The 18,564-nt window shown below is 34.7% G+C and overlaps 1 protein-coding gene across 1 annotated transcript in view; it reads left to right on the top strand.

The window, feature by feature from the left end:
- LOC149065674 (diacylglycerol kinase theta-like) overlaps window positions 1-18,564 on the top strand; it is a 132,647-nt gene that overhangs the window by 79,778 nt on the left and 34,305 nt on the right. Inside the window, exons 15-17 of the mRNA XM_089254062.1 lie at window positions 1,828-1,952; window positions 10,320-10,577; window positions 10,767-10,964. Of these exons, the coding sequence (XP_089110188.1) occupies window positions 1,828-1,952; window positions 10,320-10,577; window positions 10,767-10,964 (581 nt within the window). The remainder of the gene's footprint in view (window positions 1-1,827; window positions 1,953-10,319; window positions 10,578-10,766; window positions 10,965-18,564) is intronic.

The following is an 18,564-nucleotide window of genomic DNA, read 5'->3' on the forward strand; positions in this document are numbered from 1 at the left end:
AAGCTTTTTTCACCCTTTCAACTTAGATTTGACACCCCTCCTAGGGTGGTGCTCAATATGGTTGCATGGTCCACTGGTTGCTTCTGTATTGGGGGGTCATGCTAGTCTGCTCTCAACAATAGTCAAAGGAAGAAGTTTTTACAAAACTTCTGCGAGATACCTATGATATATAAATATATATTATATATTTTTTTGCTATAGCAAGATAAATAAGATTTCGGCGTTGAAGCAGCAGAAATTCTTGCTTTCAGTATGCATGGTGTATAGTTTAAAAAAAGTCTATAATAATTTTTATTTATCATTTCAGTAATGCATGCTTTAGCAGTGACATAAGATACTTCAGAAAAAATTTAAATTGACTTTAATTTATGAAGGAATTATATTTAGAATTATCCGTTCCAACCCTTTTTGGCAAAACTTTTGGTGTTTCACAGAAAAATTACTCCTTATATTGCAGATATAGTTTGTTTTTAGTCCTGTTCCATTTTCAAAATTTCTGCTCCAAAAATGAAAGTTGGCTGCTCCAAAATGGATGAAGGGCATTTGCATGCCTGCAACTGGTTTATGCATGGATGTATAAAAAAGAAAACAAAAACCAGGCGTATTTATTTTTCTGATTAGATTTTATTTCAAGTTATAGTTTTTTGAAAATTGAATTTGCATCAGACACGTCTAGCACTAACGATAGTTTAAACTAAGTTTATAGTTATAACCTTTAAACTGTTCCCATCGAAAATAGATGGAGTATTGTAGCCTACTGAATCACTTTCTGATGATTTGCGATACGGGTAAGGGGAATCTACTTTTTGTGCACACAGAAAAGTATGTAGATGAATTCGGTTAATTAAAATTCTACAAACTCCCAGTGAGAATCCAGCTAATTGTAAAGTGCAGTGTCTCAAGTTTCCCAAAATATGAGCTCCCAGAGAATATTCCCAAAGACAGAAAAAATTCAACAAAATTAAGTTGGGAATTCTCTGGATGTAGGACCAATGTTCAATTCCAAGCCTCAATAATTGGCAGTGGCACTAAGTTTTCTCCAAGAAACAAATTTTTAAAGAAAAATCGCTCGTAGGAGGATGGATTTGTGTTTTTCGAGACAGAAAAACATTCTTCTCACTGAATCCATACTTCTCAGCATCACAATTAATGCTACATCATACCAAACATTCAAACATCCTGAATGGGCTAGTAAAAAGAAAATGGTGTCTGTCTGCTTCATGAGAATGCTCAGGCTTGTACATCAATGCGTTTCTCTGCAGATTCAAGTTAAATCTTGTTTTTATGGAATGACATTTTTGACTATCCGCCATATAGCCTGGACCTTGTGCCCAGTAATTTCTATTTGTTTCTCTACCTGAAGAAACATCTTACAGGACAACACTACATGATGATCACGTGATGTAAAATGAAGTTTCAATGCGGTAGCAGGCAGTAGATTCCTATCCCTTTCCAACCCAGTACTTACAAACGTGGGATTGTATTTTTTTCACTGTAGATATTCTTTTTTACCTTAGAGTTCAGCCCGACTTCCACATTTTACATACAGGGTCTAATACATGAAAGGGCTATAATACTAGGATAGAGAAACTAGTAACCAGATGAAAAATGTTTGAATAATGGCAGCAATTATACAGAAAAATAACAAATGAACCAGTAAATTTTTTTAGTTGACATCTTTTCAAAAAAAAATTTTCATAAATACTAGCTGCTTTTATCTATTTTTACTTTCTTAACATGTCTCATATATCTATACTTTCTCGTAAATTTCTAGCAAAATCAATTTTACAGAACTTATTTGTGTAATTTTTCATGTATTATTTATAGCCATTATTAGTTTTTGTGAATGTAAAAAGTGGAGGCTGCCAAGGTTTGGAACTCATTGGCTCATTTCGCAAACTTCTCAATCCTTATCAAGTCTATGATTTGGATAATGGAGGTCCTTTACCTGGGTAATACTACTTTTTTAATTTCAAGTTTTTCCTCATTGTTAAGCTTTTCTATCTATTGTCATAGATTAAAACTGAATGGTAGCATAAATGTAATTCATTGAAATTACTTAGATAATGTTTCTGTCGGCTGGTTATAAATTCTCGATTTTCTATTCTTAAAATATATCCCAATAATGCACGTAACAGAGAAAAAACTAATATAATTGTTTTGGTATGCAGGCTTCCCAATTGCCCAATTGTCTTACTTTTTGGTTAAAATCGTTTTGACAAAATCCTTCCGATGAAACTTTCGTAACTTGTTTTGTAAATGGGGGGGGGGGGGTGTCAGCGTGAAATATGTATAAGTCAAAACCTTCTGCCTGGATCAAACTTCTTGTACTGAATAGCTTATGGCAGACATGCCAATATATTAGGATGGAGCTTGAATACTCTTGATGGTTCTGTGTTTTTTTAATGTGTTCTTTAACTTTATTCATGCATGTTTAGCAGCTGTATAAATACATAATTACCTGATAGCAACACACCTTATGCCAATCATTCCCAAACAGGATGTCACAAAAAATTAGCTAATGATGCAACACAATTTGATTGACAATTTTCCAGTTCGATATTCACTTATTGCCAGTTTACTTCTGATTTTAAAGCTGCATTTTGACAGCCAGAAGTACCTCCCAAACATATAAATTCTGCCTAATAAATCAAAAAACAGGCTCCTGTTTTAAAACTTACTCAGTCCTTGTCAAAATAATATCTGACTAGAGATACTTGTGCTATCTGTTTCACAAATAGATAAGCGCATGGCTACCTCAACGGGGTCCCCACATTCATCGGTAAGTTTGCTAACCTCTCAGTCATAGAAGAATATCTGTTCAGAATCAATTATAAACTGTAGATCTGAATTTAATTGCCGCTCATGCATTTAAAATTGCAGTGGGGCTTCACAAATTAAAAGTCTCCGTCCCACCACACATTGTTTTGAATTCAAGACACCTTTTAGCACTTGTTTTTGTTTTCGATACAACAAGTGGACATATGTTGACCTCAACGGGGCTGGTCTCATGCATGAGGTGGTGAGACAGCTGCCTAAAGGTGGGAAGTTTAGAGAGACAGCATTATCAAGACCATCTCAACAAGTTCAGGAGGGATTAAATAACACAACAAAATAAGGCCAATAATAACAAGTACTAACTAACAACAATAGAGCAGAGTGTCACTCTTAACATAAGACAAATCTATATATATAGGATTATAAAATTTGCAACAGTAAATTACACATGGATAGCAATGAAAAGTAATTATTAAAAATCTTTTGTACATGCATATTAATAAAAACTTTCAACTAAATAGTTTGAAGTTTTTTTAGTCTAGAACTTGAATAGTTTGTCCATGTAGAACCATGTCAAATGTTTTGAAAAAAAACTAAATTAGATGGCAACCCTGTTTACGTGGGAAATAAAAAACAGAAAACTGTACCGGTATCAGGGATCTTCGCTACAACCTGTTTACGTGGCATTCAGTTTATGTCTGTATTTTCCTCTTTTTTTGGAAGTCATCACTGGTCACGTGGGTTGAACGGAATTGGATGGCTTGAGATGGCTGACAAAAGAAGCTAATGGTAGTTTTCATGGCGCAAAGGAGTAGGGGAGGTTATAGTCACACACCATTCCTCTAAAATAGGGGGGGGGGGAATTCTTTTGAGGTATCTCCTTTCTTTTCTTTTTTTTTCACTGAGTGGGGAAATATTTGCCATGCAGGTAATAATAACTGAAGCAACCCCCAATTTTGCACATGTAAAAGGGGCTGGAGTTGCTAAATTGTTTTTGGGTGGGGGCTCATCTTATTAACAGGTGTTTCTTACCATTTTTTTTAAAACCAAAATTAAAATAAAATAAATTGTAATGTTTTTCAGTTAGTGAAAAAGCAACAATGGGGAAAATGTTATTAAAATAATACGAACCGAAAAAAAGGAAAAATAAGAAACTTTGTTACGTGTACTTTTTCATAACAAACTGTTGATATATTTATGAATGTACATGGAATATAGGCTGCATTTCTATAAAATTATCAACCATTTCCCCCCCCCCAAAAAAAAATAATGAAAGAGGTTGACTTTTTTTTTACACGGAGAGAAGTCATGAAGTCAATTAGAAAAACCATAAAAACTGCAAATGCAGTGTGTTTGAAGAATTGACATTGTGTAATTGAGAAAAGGAGGGTAGAAGTAGGACATAATGGATTTTTGACTAAAAAAACGGAACTTTTGGAACTTTTCCAATACACAGTTTGTTAAATCGGGAAATAACAGGGCAAGAATGTAGAGCAGTAGCTTTATAAACAAACAAGTTATAAATTTAAAAAAAGTGAGGAATGTGTGTGTGTATGATGCTCTTTCTAGCCCTGTCAAGTAAGAGTATGCACCCAAAGATTTCACAGTAGTTGTAAATAAATGTCCTCATAATTTTGTTTAACTAGAACATTCCTCATGTCACCTGTCCTTACATATTTCATGCTGCACTCAATCTTTATCATACAATAGTTCAAAACCTATGACAGATGGATTTCTATTGCATGTTCAAACTTGTTGAGAGCATAGCTTTTTCAGTGGTGTTTAAAGTTTCTTCTGTGATTTCTGGGTCTTTTCAATGCAGTCACCCCTTTTCTTTATATTATGAGCTCAACAGCCTTTGCTTTTTCAAATTCCAGATCTATTTTTGTTAATGATAGAACTCGCATGTGTGTACACACAGTGAGACCAGCCCCAAGAGTACACACTCGGTGTGTGTGTATTCTTGGCCTCCTGTGTATTGCTTCTCTAAATCTCTCATAGATAGCAATATCCTAAGATCGAGTTGAATTCTAACGTCACCATGCTGCTTGACAGAATTTAATTCATAATAAATTAAACCTTGAAAGATTTTATCAATCGTTTATCTAGAAAAAAAATTAAGATTTCTCCGCAGAAAAAATTACATACTAATATGATATATTTTACAATATTTTACATAATAAGTTGGGGACATTAAAGATGTTATCAACAATGATGGTTTCTTAAGATGCTTCAAAACACGTGTTAACTTAGTCATAGCACCTTTATTTGTGCTGCTGCCAACAGCAAAAAAATTGTGTGTATACTTTTACCCACTTTTCCCCTATATGAAGAATAAAATCTGAATGGGGGAAAAATGTTTGAAAAAATTAATTATTTTCTTAAACATTTATTTACTCTTGCATACAAAATGGTAATTCTGCCACAAAACTGTGTACCACACAAAAATAAATTCTGTCACATGTCTAAGCACATGGAATCACAGAATGTATATACAAATACAACACCATAACAGGCAAAATGCCCAACGAGGTGGCTGAGAAAAAGTTGTCCTTAACAAATATGGATGTCATATACTTCAAAATTACAGCAACCCTAATAAAAAGGCAATTACAAAAACTAGAAACAGTATATATACACGACAAAGTATTATACAATGCCCATAAAGAATACTTATGGTTGTCTTATTCTAAGTATGGGTAGATTCTTGATTTACCCCATCATGTTTATCATTTCTTTTTAAACGTGTCAATTGTGTTGTGAATTTACTACCTCTGGGGTAAGCTATTCCATTTATTAACAACCCTATTAGAGAAAAACTCCCTGCGACACCATAGCCTTGCATTGTCCCTCACCAATCGATACTGGTGACTCCTTATAAAAGCATTCAAATGACGGTGTAAAAATTCTTTGTCCATCCTATCCATCCTGTTAAAAATTTTGAACACATCGATCATGTCTCCCCGATACCTGCCTGCATCCAATGTGAACATATTCAAAAAAGAAGTCTCTCTTCATAACTAAACTCAGTGTGCCACTAAGAACAAGCGTAGCTCTTCTCTGCACCCCTTCAACCAAGTCTATGTCCCTTCTGTAGATATGATCTCCAAAACCTCACAGCATACTCCAGTCCAGGACGAACTAAGCCTCGGAAAAGGAAAAGAATGACCGTAGGAGAACGCGAGGAGACCTTTTTGAAAATGAAACCAAGCATTCTATCCACCTTTTTAACCACCGCTGAACAATATTCAGAAAACCTGAGCCGCTCGTCAATGAGAATTCCCAAATTGGTCACCCTAGTTGCATCTAGGATAGTGACCCCATTCAATTTGTAAGAGAAATGTGTTTTTTTCGAGCCAAAATGAGCAACCATGCACTTGTCAATGCTAAACTTCAAATACAAATACAACGCCACAACAGGCGAAATGCCCAATGAGGTGGCTGATAAAAAGATGCCCATAAAAATATGGATATCATAAATTTCAAAAATACAGCAACCCAATTAATTAAAAATGCAATTAACACAAATTACAAACAATATATGCACATGATAAAATATCATACAATGCCCATAAAGAATACTTATGGTTGTCTTATTCTAAGAATGGATAGCTTCTCTATTTACCCCAACATGTTTATCGTATTTATTTTTAAACGTGTCAATTGTGTTGCAATTTACTACCTCCGGGGGTAAGCTATTCCATTTATTAACAACACTATTAGAGAAAAATTCCCTGTGACACTATAACCTTGCATTGTCACTCACCAATCGATACTGGTGTCCCCTTGTAAAATCAGTCGATTGGCGGTGTACTAAAAGGTCATGGTCCATCCTATCCATCCCATTGAAAATTTTCAACACTTCCATCATATCTCCTCGACACCTGCGTTCATCCAATGTAAACATATTCAAAAAATGAAGTCTCTCTTCATAACTCAAGCCCAGTGTGCCAATAAGGACATGCGTAGCTCTTCTCTGCACCCCTTCAACCAAGTCTATGTCCCTCTGTAGGTATGGTCTCCAAACCTTACAGCATACTCCAGTCCAGGACGAACTAAGCCTCGAAAAAGCGGAAGAATGACTTTAGGAGAACGCGAAGAGACCTTTTTGAAAATGAGACCACACAAGCATTCTATTCGCTTTTTTGACCCCCGCTGAACAATGTTCAGAAAACCTAAGTCGCTCGTCAATGAGAATTCCCAAATCGGTGACCCTAGTTGCATCCGGGATAGTGACACCATTCAACTCGTAAGAGAACCGTGGGTTGTTCGAACCAAAATGAGCGACCATGCACTTATCAACGCTAAACGTCATGCTCCATTCAATTGCCAATGCTGCAATCCTGTTCAAGTTGGTGTGGAGCAACTCCCTATCGCTTTCATTCTCGATTACCCCCATTAACTTCACATCATCTGCGAATTTGCTAGTAATCCCATTGATAACCTGATCAAGTTTATCGATAAAAAGTGAAAAAAGCATGGGGCCAAGGACACTTCCCTGAGGAACTCCACTTGTGATGCTGTCCAACCAGAGAATTCCCCGTCCAACCAGAGAATTCCCCGTGAATTGATCATGCTCCATTCATTTGCCCATGTGCCAATCCTATTCGAGTGGGTCTGTCGATTGATTCCCGACTACCCCCATTAGTTTCACGTCATCTGCAAATTTGCTAGCGATACCCTGATTGAGTTTATCGATAAAAAAGGGAAAAGTATGAAGCCAAGGACACTTCCTTGAGGTACACCACTCGTGACACCTTTCCAACCAGAGAATTCCCTGTTCGCCATAACTTGTTGTGACTCATCTCTTAACCACAATTCTATCCAAATCATCAAGTTGCCCTCAATCTCGTGTAAAAATGAATCAAGAGTTTACCATTTTGGACCCGATCGAATGCCTTCTGGAAATCAAGGTAAACAACATCTACATTTTGCCCTTACCCAAAGCCTTAGTCACGTGATCATAGAAGCAAAGGAGGTTAGTTACACATGACTTCTCTTCCTCAACCTATGCTGATTATCCGACAATACATTCTCATCTATCCACTTCTTCAATTGCCTTTTGATAATTTCCAAAATTTTCGAGAGGGTGCTTGCCAAATTCACGGGACGATAATTGGACACAATCTCTACTACTCTTTTTAAATATCAGAACAACATTAGCAGGATTTCAATTTTTTGGGATGATACCCTCAGCAACACTACTCCTGTAAATCTTTGCAACTGGCCCCAACAATTCAATATCACTTTCCCTGAGGACAGCTGAATAGATATCATCTGGTCCTGGTGCTTAGCTTGCACATACATTTTTTAGAAGATTTAGGACCTCCGCGTCTTCCAGTTGAATATCATTGCAGATTTTATTACTTCATGCAACACCCGTACATTGAATATATCCATTATTGAAGGTACCTAAAAAATGATTTTGGGCCAGAACTGCCAACCTAGATTCAACTTCTTTTTAACTAACCCTTATTGCTTTCTTCAATGCTCTTTTATTAGTAAACAATGACAGGTCACGTCATCCACTTTTATATTCTTCGAATGCTCTTGTCTTTTCAAGATAAAGGTTATGCATGCTATCCATAAACTGACCAGAGTCACATTGGATAATTTATTTTTCTTTCATTTACAGTAAAACCTCCTCTAACGGTCACCTCTGAACAACAGCAATCTCCGAATATTGGCAACATTTTGTTGGAACCGAATGCATCCCATAAACTTGACATCACAAGTAACCTCCAAACAGCGATTTCCGAATAACTGCCACTTTCGACCTGGAGTCGAAAATATATATATCCATGAGAAAATTAATTTTCAAGCGGATTTTGAAGGGAGTTTTTTCCCTCTCCCCCTGAACTCTATGGGAAATATGTATGTTTTTTTTTTTTTTCTTTTCCATGGTACAAACGCTAGATGGTTGTATTTGAGGCAGTGGAGAAGGAGAAGCTTCCACCAAGTGCTCTATAGTTGCATTTTAAATCATCTAAATGATCTGAAAATGTACTGCAGTCAACTTAATTGAGGTGGGAATGTGCCGCAGGTCAAGTAAGTGATCTGGAACAGCGCCCAGGTCACTTAAATGATTCATAAATGTGCTGTGGGTGATTGAAGTTATCTGAGAATGTGCCGCTTAGTTAATTCTTACAGAATTGGGTTTGAGATTGTGGACCACATTAGATAACCCCAAAGGCCACATTTGGCCTGAGCATCATGAGTTAGCATGTATGGTGTAGTTCATAGTTTCTCAAACTTTGTTCCATTGCCCCTTCTGAGAATTTTTTTCCCTTATCGCCCCCAACTATTTTCCCCCCCCCCCTTATTGCCCCCAACTCTAGCAAAGTCATAGGATCTTATGTTATACCCGTAGCTTCAATCGCCACCCAGACTATTCCATTGCCCACTTTGGGAAACGCTAGTTTAGTTGATCTTGGGGTGGGAAGAGAAAACTATATAGGGTTGCTACTATTACACATGCACATCGTCCATATTCCTCTGCGGAACGTCTAACAAATTGTTACATGCTGGAATGTGCATGTACATGTTGTGAAACCTGACGTGAAGTTTGTTTCTGTGTAATGCTTGTTATGTGTAGTGCTGTCATCTGCCACCAGTTTTTCTAACTATAGGGTTGCTAGAAAACACCATCCTAGTTTATATCAATTTTTCTCGCAAAATCGTTTCTGTTTTGTTCTTCTTTTACTGCAAGCCTGCATTTTAGGATGCTGAAATAGCACTATAGATGGATTAATCAATAATTATAATATTATCATGTATTAGAATATAATCAATTATGGTAATCAATTACAGAATGGATATAGATCTCAGATTTAAATTTTTTCCTTCAAAAAATAAAATGGCCACTCCCCCAATAACTAATGGCCACCTCTGAATAGCAGCCGTATGTTCAAGGTCCAATTAGTGGCCATTGTTGGGAGGTTTTACTGTGTATATGTTATTATTTCATATTAACACATTTGGTTTAATATTTATTAAGCAAGCAAGATGTGTCTATACAAAATTTATATATAATCATTATATTTTCTCTTATCAATGATAGTTGTCTGTTTAGTGCTTATAATAAAACAAACACAGGAGAGACCACAGAGAGACATCCATAGACACAATACTTTGTTTTCGACATCAACAAGACTCTTCTCCCACTGCCATACCAAACTATTGATACTCTTATATAGATATACCCGGCCTTGACTTTAAATATATAACATTAACAAAATTACATTCATCAGTACGAGGGTTAGAAACTAATTGCATTGAATCCAATATTAAAAAGTGGGTGGTCTCATTAGACTTTTTTTTACAAATTATTTTGTTAATCATATCTAAATTGGTGAACCTTTATTTGTATGAGTATTTTTTTCCCCAAAATGTATGTTTTTTCATAATTCAATCACTGTTTTGTTGGTTAATGTAAAATTTAGTGGTGAGAAATATTTTTGTTTTTTTCAAATTTGTCTTAACAAGATTAGACTATTTATAAATTTTTTCTGTTTAAATGGCTGTTTTTTTTTAATGAACAGATTATATGTATTTCGGTATGTGAAGGACTATAAGATTTTAGTTTGTGGTGGTGATGGAACTGTTGGTTGGGTGCTTCAGTGCCTCGATAATGTTGGTCAAGACTCAGAGTGCCAGTCTCCACCATGTGCAATAGTTCCTTTAGGTACAGGAAACGATCTAGCTAGAGTTTTGCGATGGGGTCCAGGATATACAGGCGGTGAGGATCCCCTTACATTACTTAAAGATATCATTGAAGCTGAAGAAATAAGGTTAGATAGGTAAGATGTCCTGCATATTTCTCATGTTTTTGTATACATCTATAGTAGAACCTTTTTTATCTGGCCCTCATTTATCTGCAATTCTGCTAATTAAACACCAGATTAATTTTATTTTCCTCAGTTCCTCTCTTTGAGTTTTCTTTTCATCATGTATTTTGAATCTATCTGTTACTACATATGTATTTGCAGATGGACTGTGGTTTTTCATGCTGATGATAAACCAGATGAGAAAGGTATGGCTTCTGTACCGAATAGTTCTGGCTCGACATCTGAAGACAATACTGCAATATTTGTGATGAACAATTATTTTGGCATTGGTATTGATGCTGATCTTTGCTTGGACTTCCATAATGCTCGTGAGGAGAACCCAAATAAATTCAATAGCAGGTATAAAACTTTTTTCTAAATATCTTCTGCATCGATTGAGTTTATTTTTGCACTATTCATTCAGTAAAAAACTCTTATAACAAGAGCTCATAAACTTGGAAAATATTGTTATAACATACTTCTCATTATAATTTAATTTCAAGTTTTTGGGCTCAACCACGTTGAACTTTTTAATTCTTTACCTGCATTATAATCATCTTTTAGATCAGTTCTGATATTTCTGAATGAGTAGGATTCCAGTTTTGAAATTGACTTTTGACTTACAGCAGTTGATTCTCGTAAGCGCTTTTGTGCTGAACTTTGTAATCTCAAATTTATTTAGCCAACTGACCAAACAATTTAAATTCTTTTATCATTTCACTGATCAATTCCATAGCTTGTTGAACTTTCTAATATCTTTCAGCTGATTGAAATGTTTTTTCAGCACAAGTTGACCAGCTCTTCATAAGCAACTTCAAACTGAGTTCCTGTCAACTATGCTGGCAGGAAAATTTGATTGTAATCTGTTGGGCACTGGAAGCAATAAAAGCCAAAAAAAAAACCCCAAAGTGTTTATGCATATGGATAAAGCCTAAAAATAGGGAAAGGGTGTAAAAAATTTGATATGTAATTTTTCATCCTTTAATACCCCACAATACTGTTTTTATAAGGAATACATGCCATGATAAGTGCAGACCTGCCGAATCTCCAGATTTAGAGGAGAAAGACCGGATTTTTAACCCTTCCTCCCACTCTCCAGGAATTATTGGAAATTTCTCCCAATTTTAGCCAAAAATTGAGTTTTCCTCTGGATTTTATGGAAAAAATTATGAGCATTAACTGCGTTGTCATTTTCAGCAAATGCTTTGAGGGATGGAGAATGAACTAGACTTGCTAGACGATCGCAGATGGCAAAAATTACATAGCAAATTATGTGCGGGCAGTTTTTACCTGTTATGAAACTGGTTTGTCTGTAAAGAATAACGCTCATCTTACAACTTCTACATTCTGTCAACTTCAGTATACTGTAATAATCATGCTTGTCTGGCAACAGCCTCAAAAACTTTTTTTACAGGCAATGTTTTGAAAACCAATGTTTGCTGGCTCATGCAAGTTTCTTGCTCGCAAAAGCACTAGATTCAGCGTATATGTAAATTTTCCTTCATTGTAGTTCTTTCACGATGTCATAATCGTCCTCGCTGTCTTTTGCCACACTTCCAAATTTGATTTTGGTTTGTTGTGGCACAGCGCACGGCCAGTCTGGATTCTGCTTTACATTATGACTGGACTGCAATTGCCATAGATCATAGCAGCTATGGTGATCTATGGAAGCTCGACTCGCACACACACAGTCGCTGTTGTGCGCTGACCACTTTATGTAAAGCTATCGCAATATGGTTGCATTGAAAATAAAACTTGTAGACATTCTAGATCAAGTGCGGATCCAAGGAGGGGGGATTTATTGTGTAGGTTCGTTGGATCATCTCGTATTTTACGAGACAGACATATTTTTCCTCATTATTCGTGGCACTTGGGAGTGGCTATCCCCCCTCTCTACATATGCATCTGTTCCAGATAGCATAAAAATTTAAAACAAAGCAGTTGCCTCTTATCGAAAAGTTTATGAATTCTGGTGTTCTGTTCATGTCATTTCATATCAAAAGCTGTTGCTTTTGTATACAAGATCCATATGTCTTGCATTATTATATTCTGTGCAGGGGCTACACAAGACCTGCCTGCGGAAGGGGACTTTTCCTCAATTGATATTTTATAATTTAAAAAATAATAATTTTTTTTTATTGGGTATATGGGTGATGAAGGGGCCTCTCCATTGGGTATAAGGTAAATCTTATGATTTCTGGATTCTTAAGTTAGCACGTCTGTAAATGACAGTAATCCTTCTTTTCTTTCATTCTAGAAGAGAGAAAGAAAAACGTTTTGAGAATTTCATTAATGTGTTATAGTAAGCTTCCAAATTTTATACTCACTAAAAAAAAAATTGTCCTTAATATTTGCTCTTTGACAATGTTGCAAAATGCTCATAAGCAAGAGTCTTATTACAAGCTGTAATAGCAGACTTTCATTGCATATATTTCATTCATGACTACTGATATATTCATAAATGCCATGAAGTCATGCTATTATGGCCATTTCTTACTCTGTGGTAACTCTTAGTTAATTAAATATTGTGAGTTTTAAGGTAAAACAAGCACCTTATTCCCTATAATATATATCACTGTGCAGTGTTTATTTCTAAAAATATCGCCATTTGTCAGGACGCAATTTATAACAGACAGTTGTCCCCTTAACAGAAAATATGTTTATTTGTAAGACTTTGAAAAGGTCATGTTGTCAGTTAAGTAGCCAAAATGAGAGTATCCTTGGAATGGTAAACTGCTCCTATAAATAATGAAACTTTATTGTGAATCAGAACATTGGATCATTTAATTATCTGGCATGATCAATAAATGTTGCCATTTCTGACAAGTTCCATATTAAAGCTCAAAAAATGAATGGGTTTTTTGGGTAAGCCCAATGAAAAACTTGGAGCAAAAAGTAATAGTTGTAAAAAATATTAGAATTTGTTGGTTTAAAATGAAAAAGAAATGTAATAAAAAAACTATAATGACACACACCACACACACAGTGTATTTGTATATCAGTAGTTTCTCAAAAAGCAAGGTTATCATCTTGGAAATTTTTGGAATCTGCTTTGGGTGGAGGCGGGTTGGACTTAAAGATACAATATAAGGCTCTGTAGGCTTTTGTAGCCTTTGAACTGTTCAAATAATCAGGTACTTCCTCTCCATCACTGAAAAAATTAAAAAATAAGTTTCTTTATAACAAATTATCAAGCAATAAGACCAGTTCAAGGGTTAATCCGTTTAATATTTCTCACGTAATATTACATCAGGAATTTGAATGGAAGGAATAGAAACACCATTCCTTTGCTCCTGTTGTTGTGCCACATGTGTACACCTGATAAAGATACCCTAAAACCTTTAATGTGGGAGAATAAAAACTTTTTTGTCACTCAAAATCTTTTTTTTTTGCCGCTAGTCTTTGTCTGAGGTGATGCATTTTAAAATAAATTCACAGTAATTTCTGTCATTTTGCTTTAGCTTGAGTCAATCTTATAGGATACTGAAATAGTGCTATGGAAAAACGTTTTATCTTTAAATTAAAAAAAAAAAAAATTTTAGGTATTTTTTCTTTATTATGCTGGCTATATATAAGAGGGATATGCACACCATCCTACTTTTTCTAATTTTTTGAGTGGGAGCCCTGTTTTTTGATCAGAAATCATATGAAGTTCTATATGAAATCAAATACAACTTTATTTTTTTAAATAATATACATGATGGCAATAATTATTCATTTTTGATATGTTAAAGCTGCTACACACTACTCTGACATGTTTTATTTAATATTTCATGTGCATTCAGAACAACCTCTAGAGAGGGGGCAAATGTGCAGCATGGCCTCGATCTTTGATAGGCTCCACACTTGCGGAATAGAAATGGAAAATTTTTCCCCACTTTTTTTTTCTAACAGTAAAACAGTATGGCTGCTATTCATCTATGAAAATGATTATCAATAAAGGCCTGCGTAATCAGGGTCGGTTAAAAAAACTGGTTTTAAAAAAAAATAAACCAAAAAACCGGGTTTTTTTGGTTTAAATAGCATTAACATTAAAAACAATAAAATTTTTGAAAAATCATTCAATCTTCTAATAATTAATTAAAATAAAATTTTATTAATGTAATTAACACTATTCCCATATTTAATCAATAAATATTTCTTACATTTTAACAAAAACCAACTTTTGCAATTTAATTATTTTTTTGCTTAACTCTATGGATTACTTCATGTTTGAAAATTCTTTTAATGTTATTATTAACCATATGATATAAAGGCTTTTCTCCATTTCTCCAGTTACTTTCTGTATACTTAATTAGGAAGCTATTTTGCAAAAACTGCTATAAAAATTAGGTGAATATAATGTATTTAATGAAGCATAAATAATGCAGATTAATTAGTGATGATTTACGATATACAGGGTGATTATAACTAAAGTTCTGATTTCAAAACACTTTAAAAAAGAACCATCATCAGACTTTAAAATTTACCTGAATATTCCTGAAGCAGTGGAATTTTAAATGACAAAGAGGGAAAACTATTTAAAAATGTGAAATTAATGACTACTCATCCAACACATGGGAACTTTCCTCATAGAATGAAAATGATAGCCAGTCAGGGCATAATTCATGGAGACATTACAAAAATGAAGTAATTGAACAAATAAAATGACAACTTATGAAATGTTAAATATGTTATCTGTGTTCTGGCTATGAAGTGAAAGCACGAAAAATGTTTGTTCAACAACAGATCAGAGTATGCCATGGTCATGATGTGGATGTGCTTGCAATTCACCACAGTTTGCAATTCGACCACTGTTCATAACATTTTGAAGTACCCCCACAGCCAGAAGTTGCAAGGGTTAACCGTTTAAAAGCCAAACTATCAACAAAATCATTTATTATTTGAAATTCGGAGTTTGAGGCCCTTTTGCATGTCTATACGTAGATCAGCTTTGAAATTTGAAGAAAATGTTTTTTCTTTGTTTTTCAGGATGTTCCATAAATGGAGCATTGGCACTTGGGGAGAGGTGAAAGCAAAAACTGGTATCACCTATATTCTCAGGATTTTTTATTTCTGGAGTGTAGTTATCACACGAAATTTTCTATTTTCTACTACAAATTCATATTTGCAACACATACCAATTTTTTTTAACATACAAATGTGTGCAGAAAATTCAATTTTTTTTTCTAATGTCCGTAATAAAAGAAGGAAAACATCTTTGATGGTCACATTGGTAGCATTTAGTGTTTTTCTGCAAATCGCACCCTGTTCTTGCGTCACAGACACAATATAATAACCATCAGATGAACTGGCATCTTTTTTCAATTGACAACGTAGACCTGGATGAGTGGTTAACCGCTCCTTCATTCGTAGAAGGTTCATTTTCACTTCTCTTCAGAATTCCAAATGCGAAATGAGATCCACTTCTCGCAACTCTGAATGAATTTTCCAACGTGCTATAATGGTCATATGGCAAATCTTTTCCAATGGAATCCAGAGCTGAGGTTTTGATCGGATTCTAGGAATTTTTTTTTTTTTATTCCATGCAATGGTTTTTTTTTTTTTTTTTTCGGATTGCTCAAAACTGTCTTGCCTTTTCTTGAAATGTTTGCAGGAGTGTTGCACTTTTTTTGCTTTACATCTTTTTAAGAACGCATTTCAGGAGTTTCTAATACCTCATCCTTGTTGATGCAAAATATCTCCAGCATTCTACATACATCAGTTGGAACTGTTGTTACTAGATCATTTTCAACAATAACATCTTCATCTGTGATGTTCCCATTTTCATTTGCAAGTAATTGCCATATATCTGAGTTTTAAACATCCTACCAGTTACGTATATCTAAAAAGTTTCTAAATATCTTACGGCTTCTTCTAATGTGAGATATTTTTTGGACATGATTACATACAGCTGAACATAACAAGACTATTTACGATTACAGATCACGTTTTGATTAGTCTGCAGTTCACAAAAACATGTATTTCTGAGAATGCAAGAATAAAAAAGTACTCAGCCAATATAAATATAAACAATTCACCACAGAAAGCACATTCCTTTGTGTCATATCACCCAGAATTCACCCCCATACACATGTCGAATGATAACACCCTGGGGTTCGAATGAGAAAATAGAAGCAGCGCACTGCACATTAGATATCTCTAGAATCCTGCTCTCTTGAAAGGCGAATGTTCCATAGATGGAACATGCATATTTGAACGTGCGTATCTTGTTTATGTGTAACAGTATAAAAAATAAGTGGTAGAAACACACAAAATAATTTTCAATTTACTTCAATTTTGGCAAATTTTAATAGAAATAAGGAAAAAAATGCCCAAAAAAATTCAAATTTTGTCAAATAAGTTTATATTAACCTGAAAGTTATTTCAAAAAATACTTTCAACTCTTCTCTATATACGGTAAAAATCGGAAATATTTGAATCAATTTTTATGTGATATTTTTGCAAATAAAAACTATGTTCCATTTATGAACATTGGCCTTTAAACACAGGGGTGGGAATTCTGCACCATAGTACGCCAAAATGAATATCCTTCGCCAATGGTGTGTTTTTGTGTCATTCTGCACCATCTTTGATTTTGCGCCAAAATCGCACCACACTTCTAAGGCTTGCAGCTGACGTAGAAGCTTCAGCTTATTTCTCCGTATTTGTGATTGGCTTATGGAAAACATTTGTCACCCACTGAGGAAAATGTTGCTGTTCGACTGACGAATCGAGTGGTATTATTCACAGAGCGTATTACAACCTCCTTGGGTATTTTTATTTCAGGAAGGAGATGAAAGTTGACAGATTTTTTTTTTTTTGGTTTACCACATGCTACAATGACGATGCCGTGTTTTTAACTTCTTGAGTGAGGGAAAAAAAACCAAGATGAGTCTTTTTCAAAATTGAAAGGTAAGTTTTCGATTCTTTTATTTAAATTATTTGAGGTCCTTTTGTACAATTTATGGTTTTTGAAAATCTAAAGCAATGATCAATAGGAACAAATGCGCTCATGGTGAAAATGAAGAAATAGCTAACTTTTTCCATCTCTCTTCTCGAAGATAAATATTCAGTAAATTTCAGGCCAGAGAAATAAAATTATTTGTGATTTTCTTTTTTATTTGCAATTTTTTTTAACCCCTTTACAATGTAATTTATTTCAGAAGAAATGCAACAGAAATGGAAATTACTTTTCTTTGTTGTGCATCATATCAATTAAAAAAAGATGAACTCGATTCGGGCTACAAGGAGAAGAAAAAAAAATTTTGTTGCCCGAATTGGAGCGCGGTTCGAACTCAAACTCGGACGTAACGGTTAACGGGTTAAAATAGGTAGTAAATAAAATCTATTGCTTTTTCTGTTTGCAAACTTTGTTTTTCCATTTATTATTTCCAACCAATTATCGCCTGTGGAAAAGTCGCAGGATGGGAGAAAAAATAGTCTGCCTCAATGCATTTGATACACTAATGTCATTTATGAATAATGAAACCTTAAAGGGGGAATGAAAGGAATTTCTGTCAAGGTTTTTCTTCGATGTATATCCATAAATCTTCAAAAGAATTGTTTTTTACTAATCTTAACTACTTTTGGAAATTTTTATTTGTCCTAACCTTTCAAAGAAATAACAATTAGCAGATAAAACCAAGGCCATAAAAACTATGCTTATTTGGAGAAGCATGATTTCACCTCCCCTTCCCCCCTCCCATGAAACTCAGATTTCTTCAATGGTATTTTTTTCCCTTCTAAATTTTCCACCTGGGGCAGTTGCCCCTCCCCCCCCCCTCCCCAGTCCACCCTTGGATAAAGCGTAGCAGTAAATCTGAACTAAGAAATTCCGATATATATTTTTTTAACATAACATGTGGGTAAAACATTATTCAGGAGCAATAAAAATAGTTAATGTTGAAAATCCTCAATAAATATATAAATTTGATAGGGAAAAAAGATCAGCATTGTTTTGCGGGACGTTTTTAGATCA

This window comes from Pholcus phalangioides, unplaced genomic scaffold, assembly GCF_987345545.1.
Source record: "Pholcus phalangioides strain wild (caught in Gottingen) unplaced genomic scaffold, Ppha-v1.0 ptg000039l_1, whole genome shotgun sequence".
NCBI classification, from domain to species: domain Eukaryota; kingdom Metazoa; phylum Arthropoda; class Arachnida; order Araneae; family Pholcidae; genus Pholcus; species Pholcus phalangioides.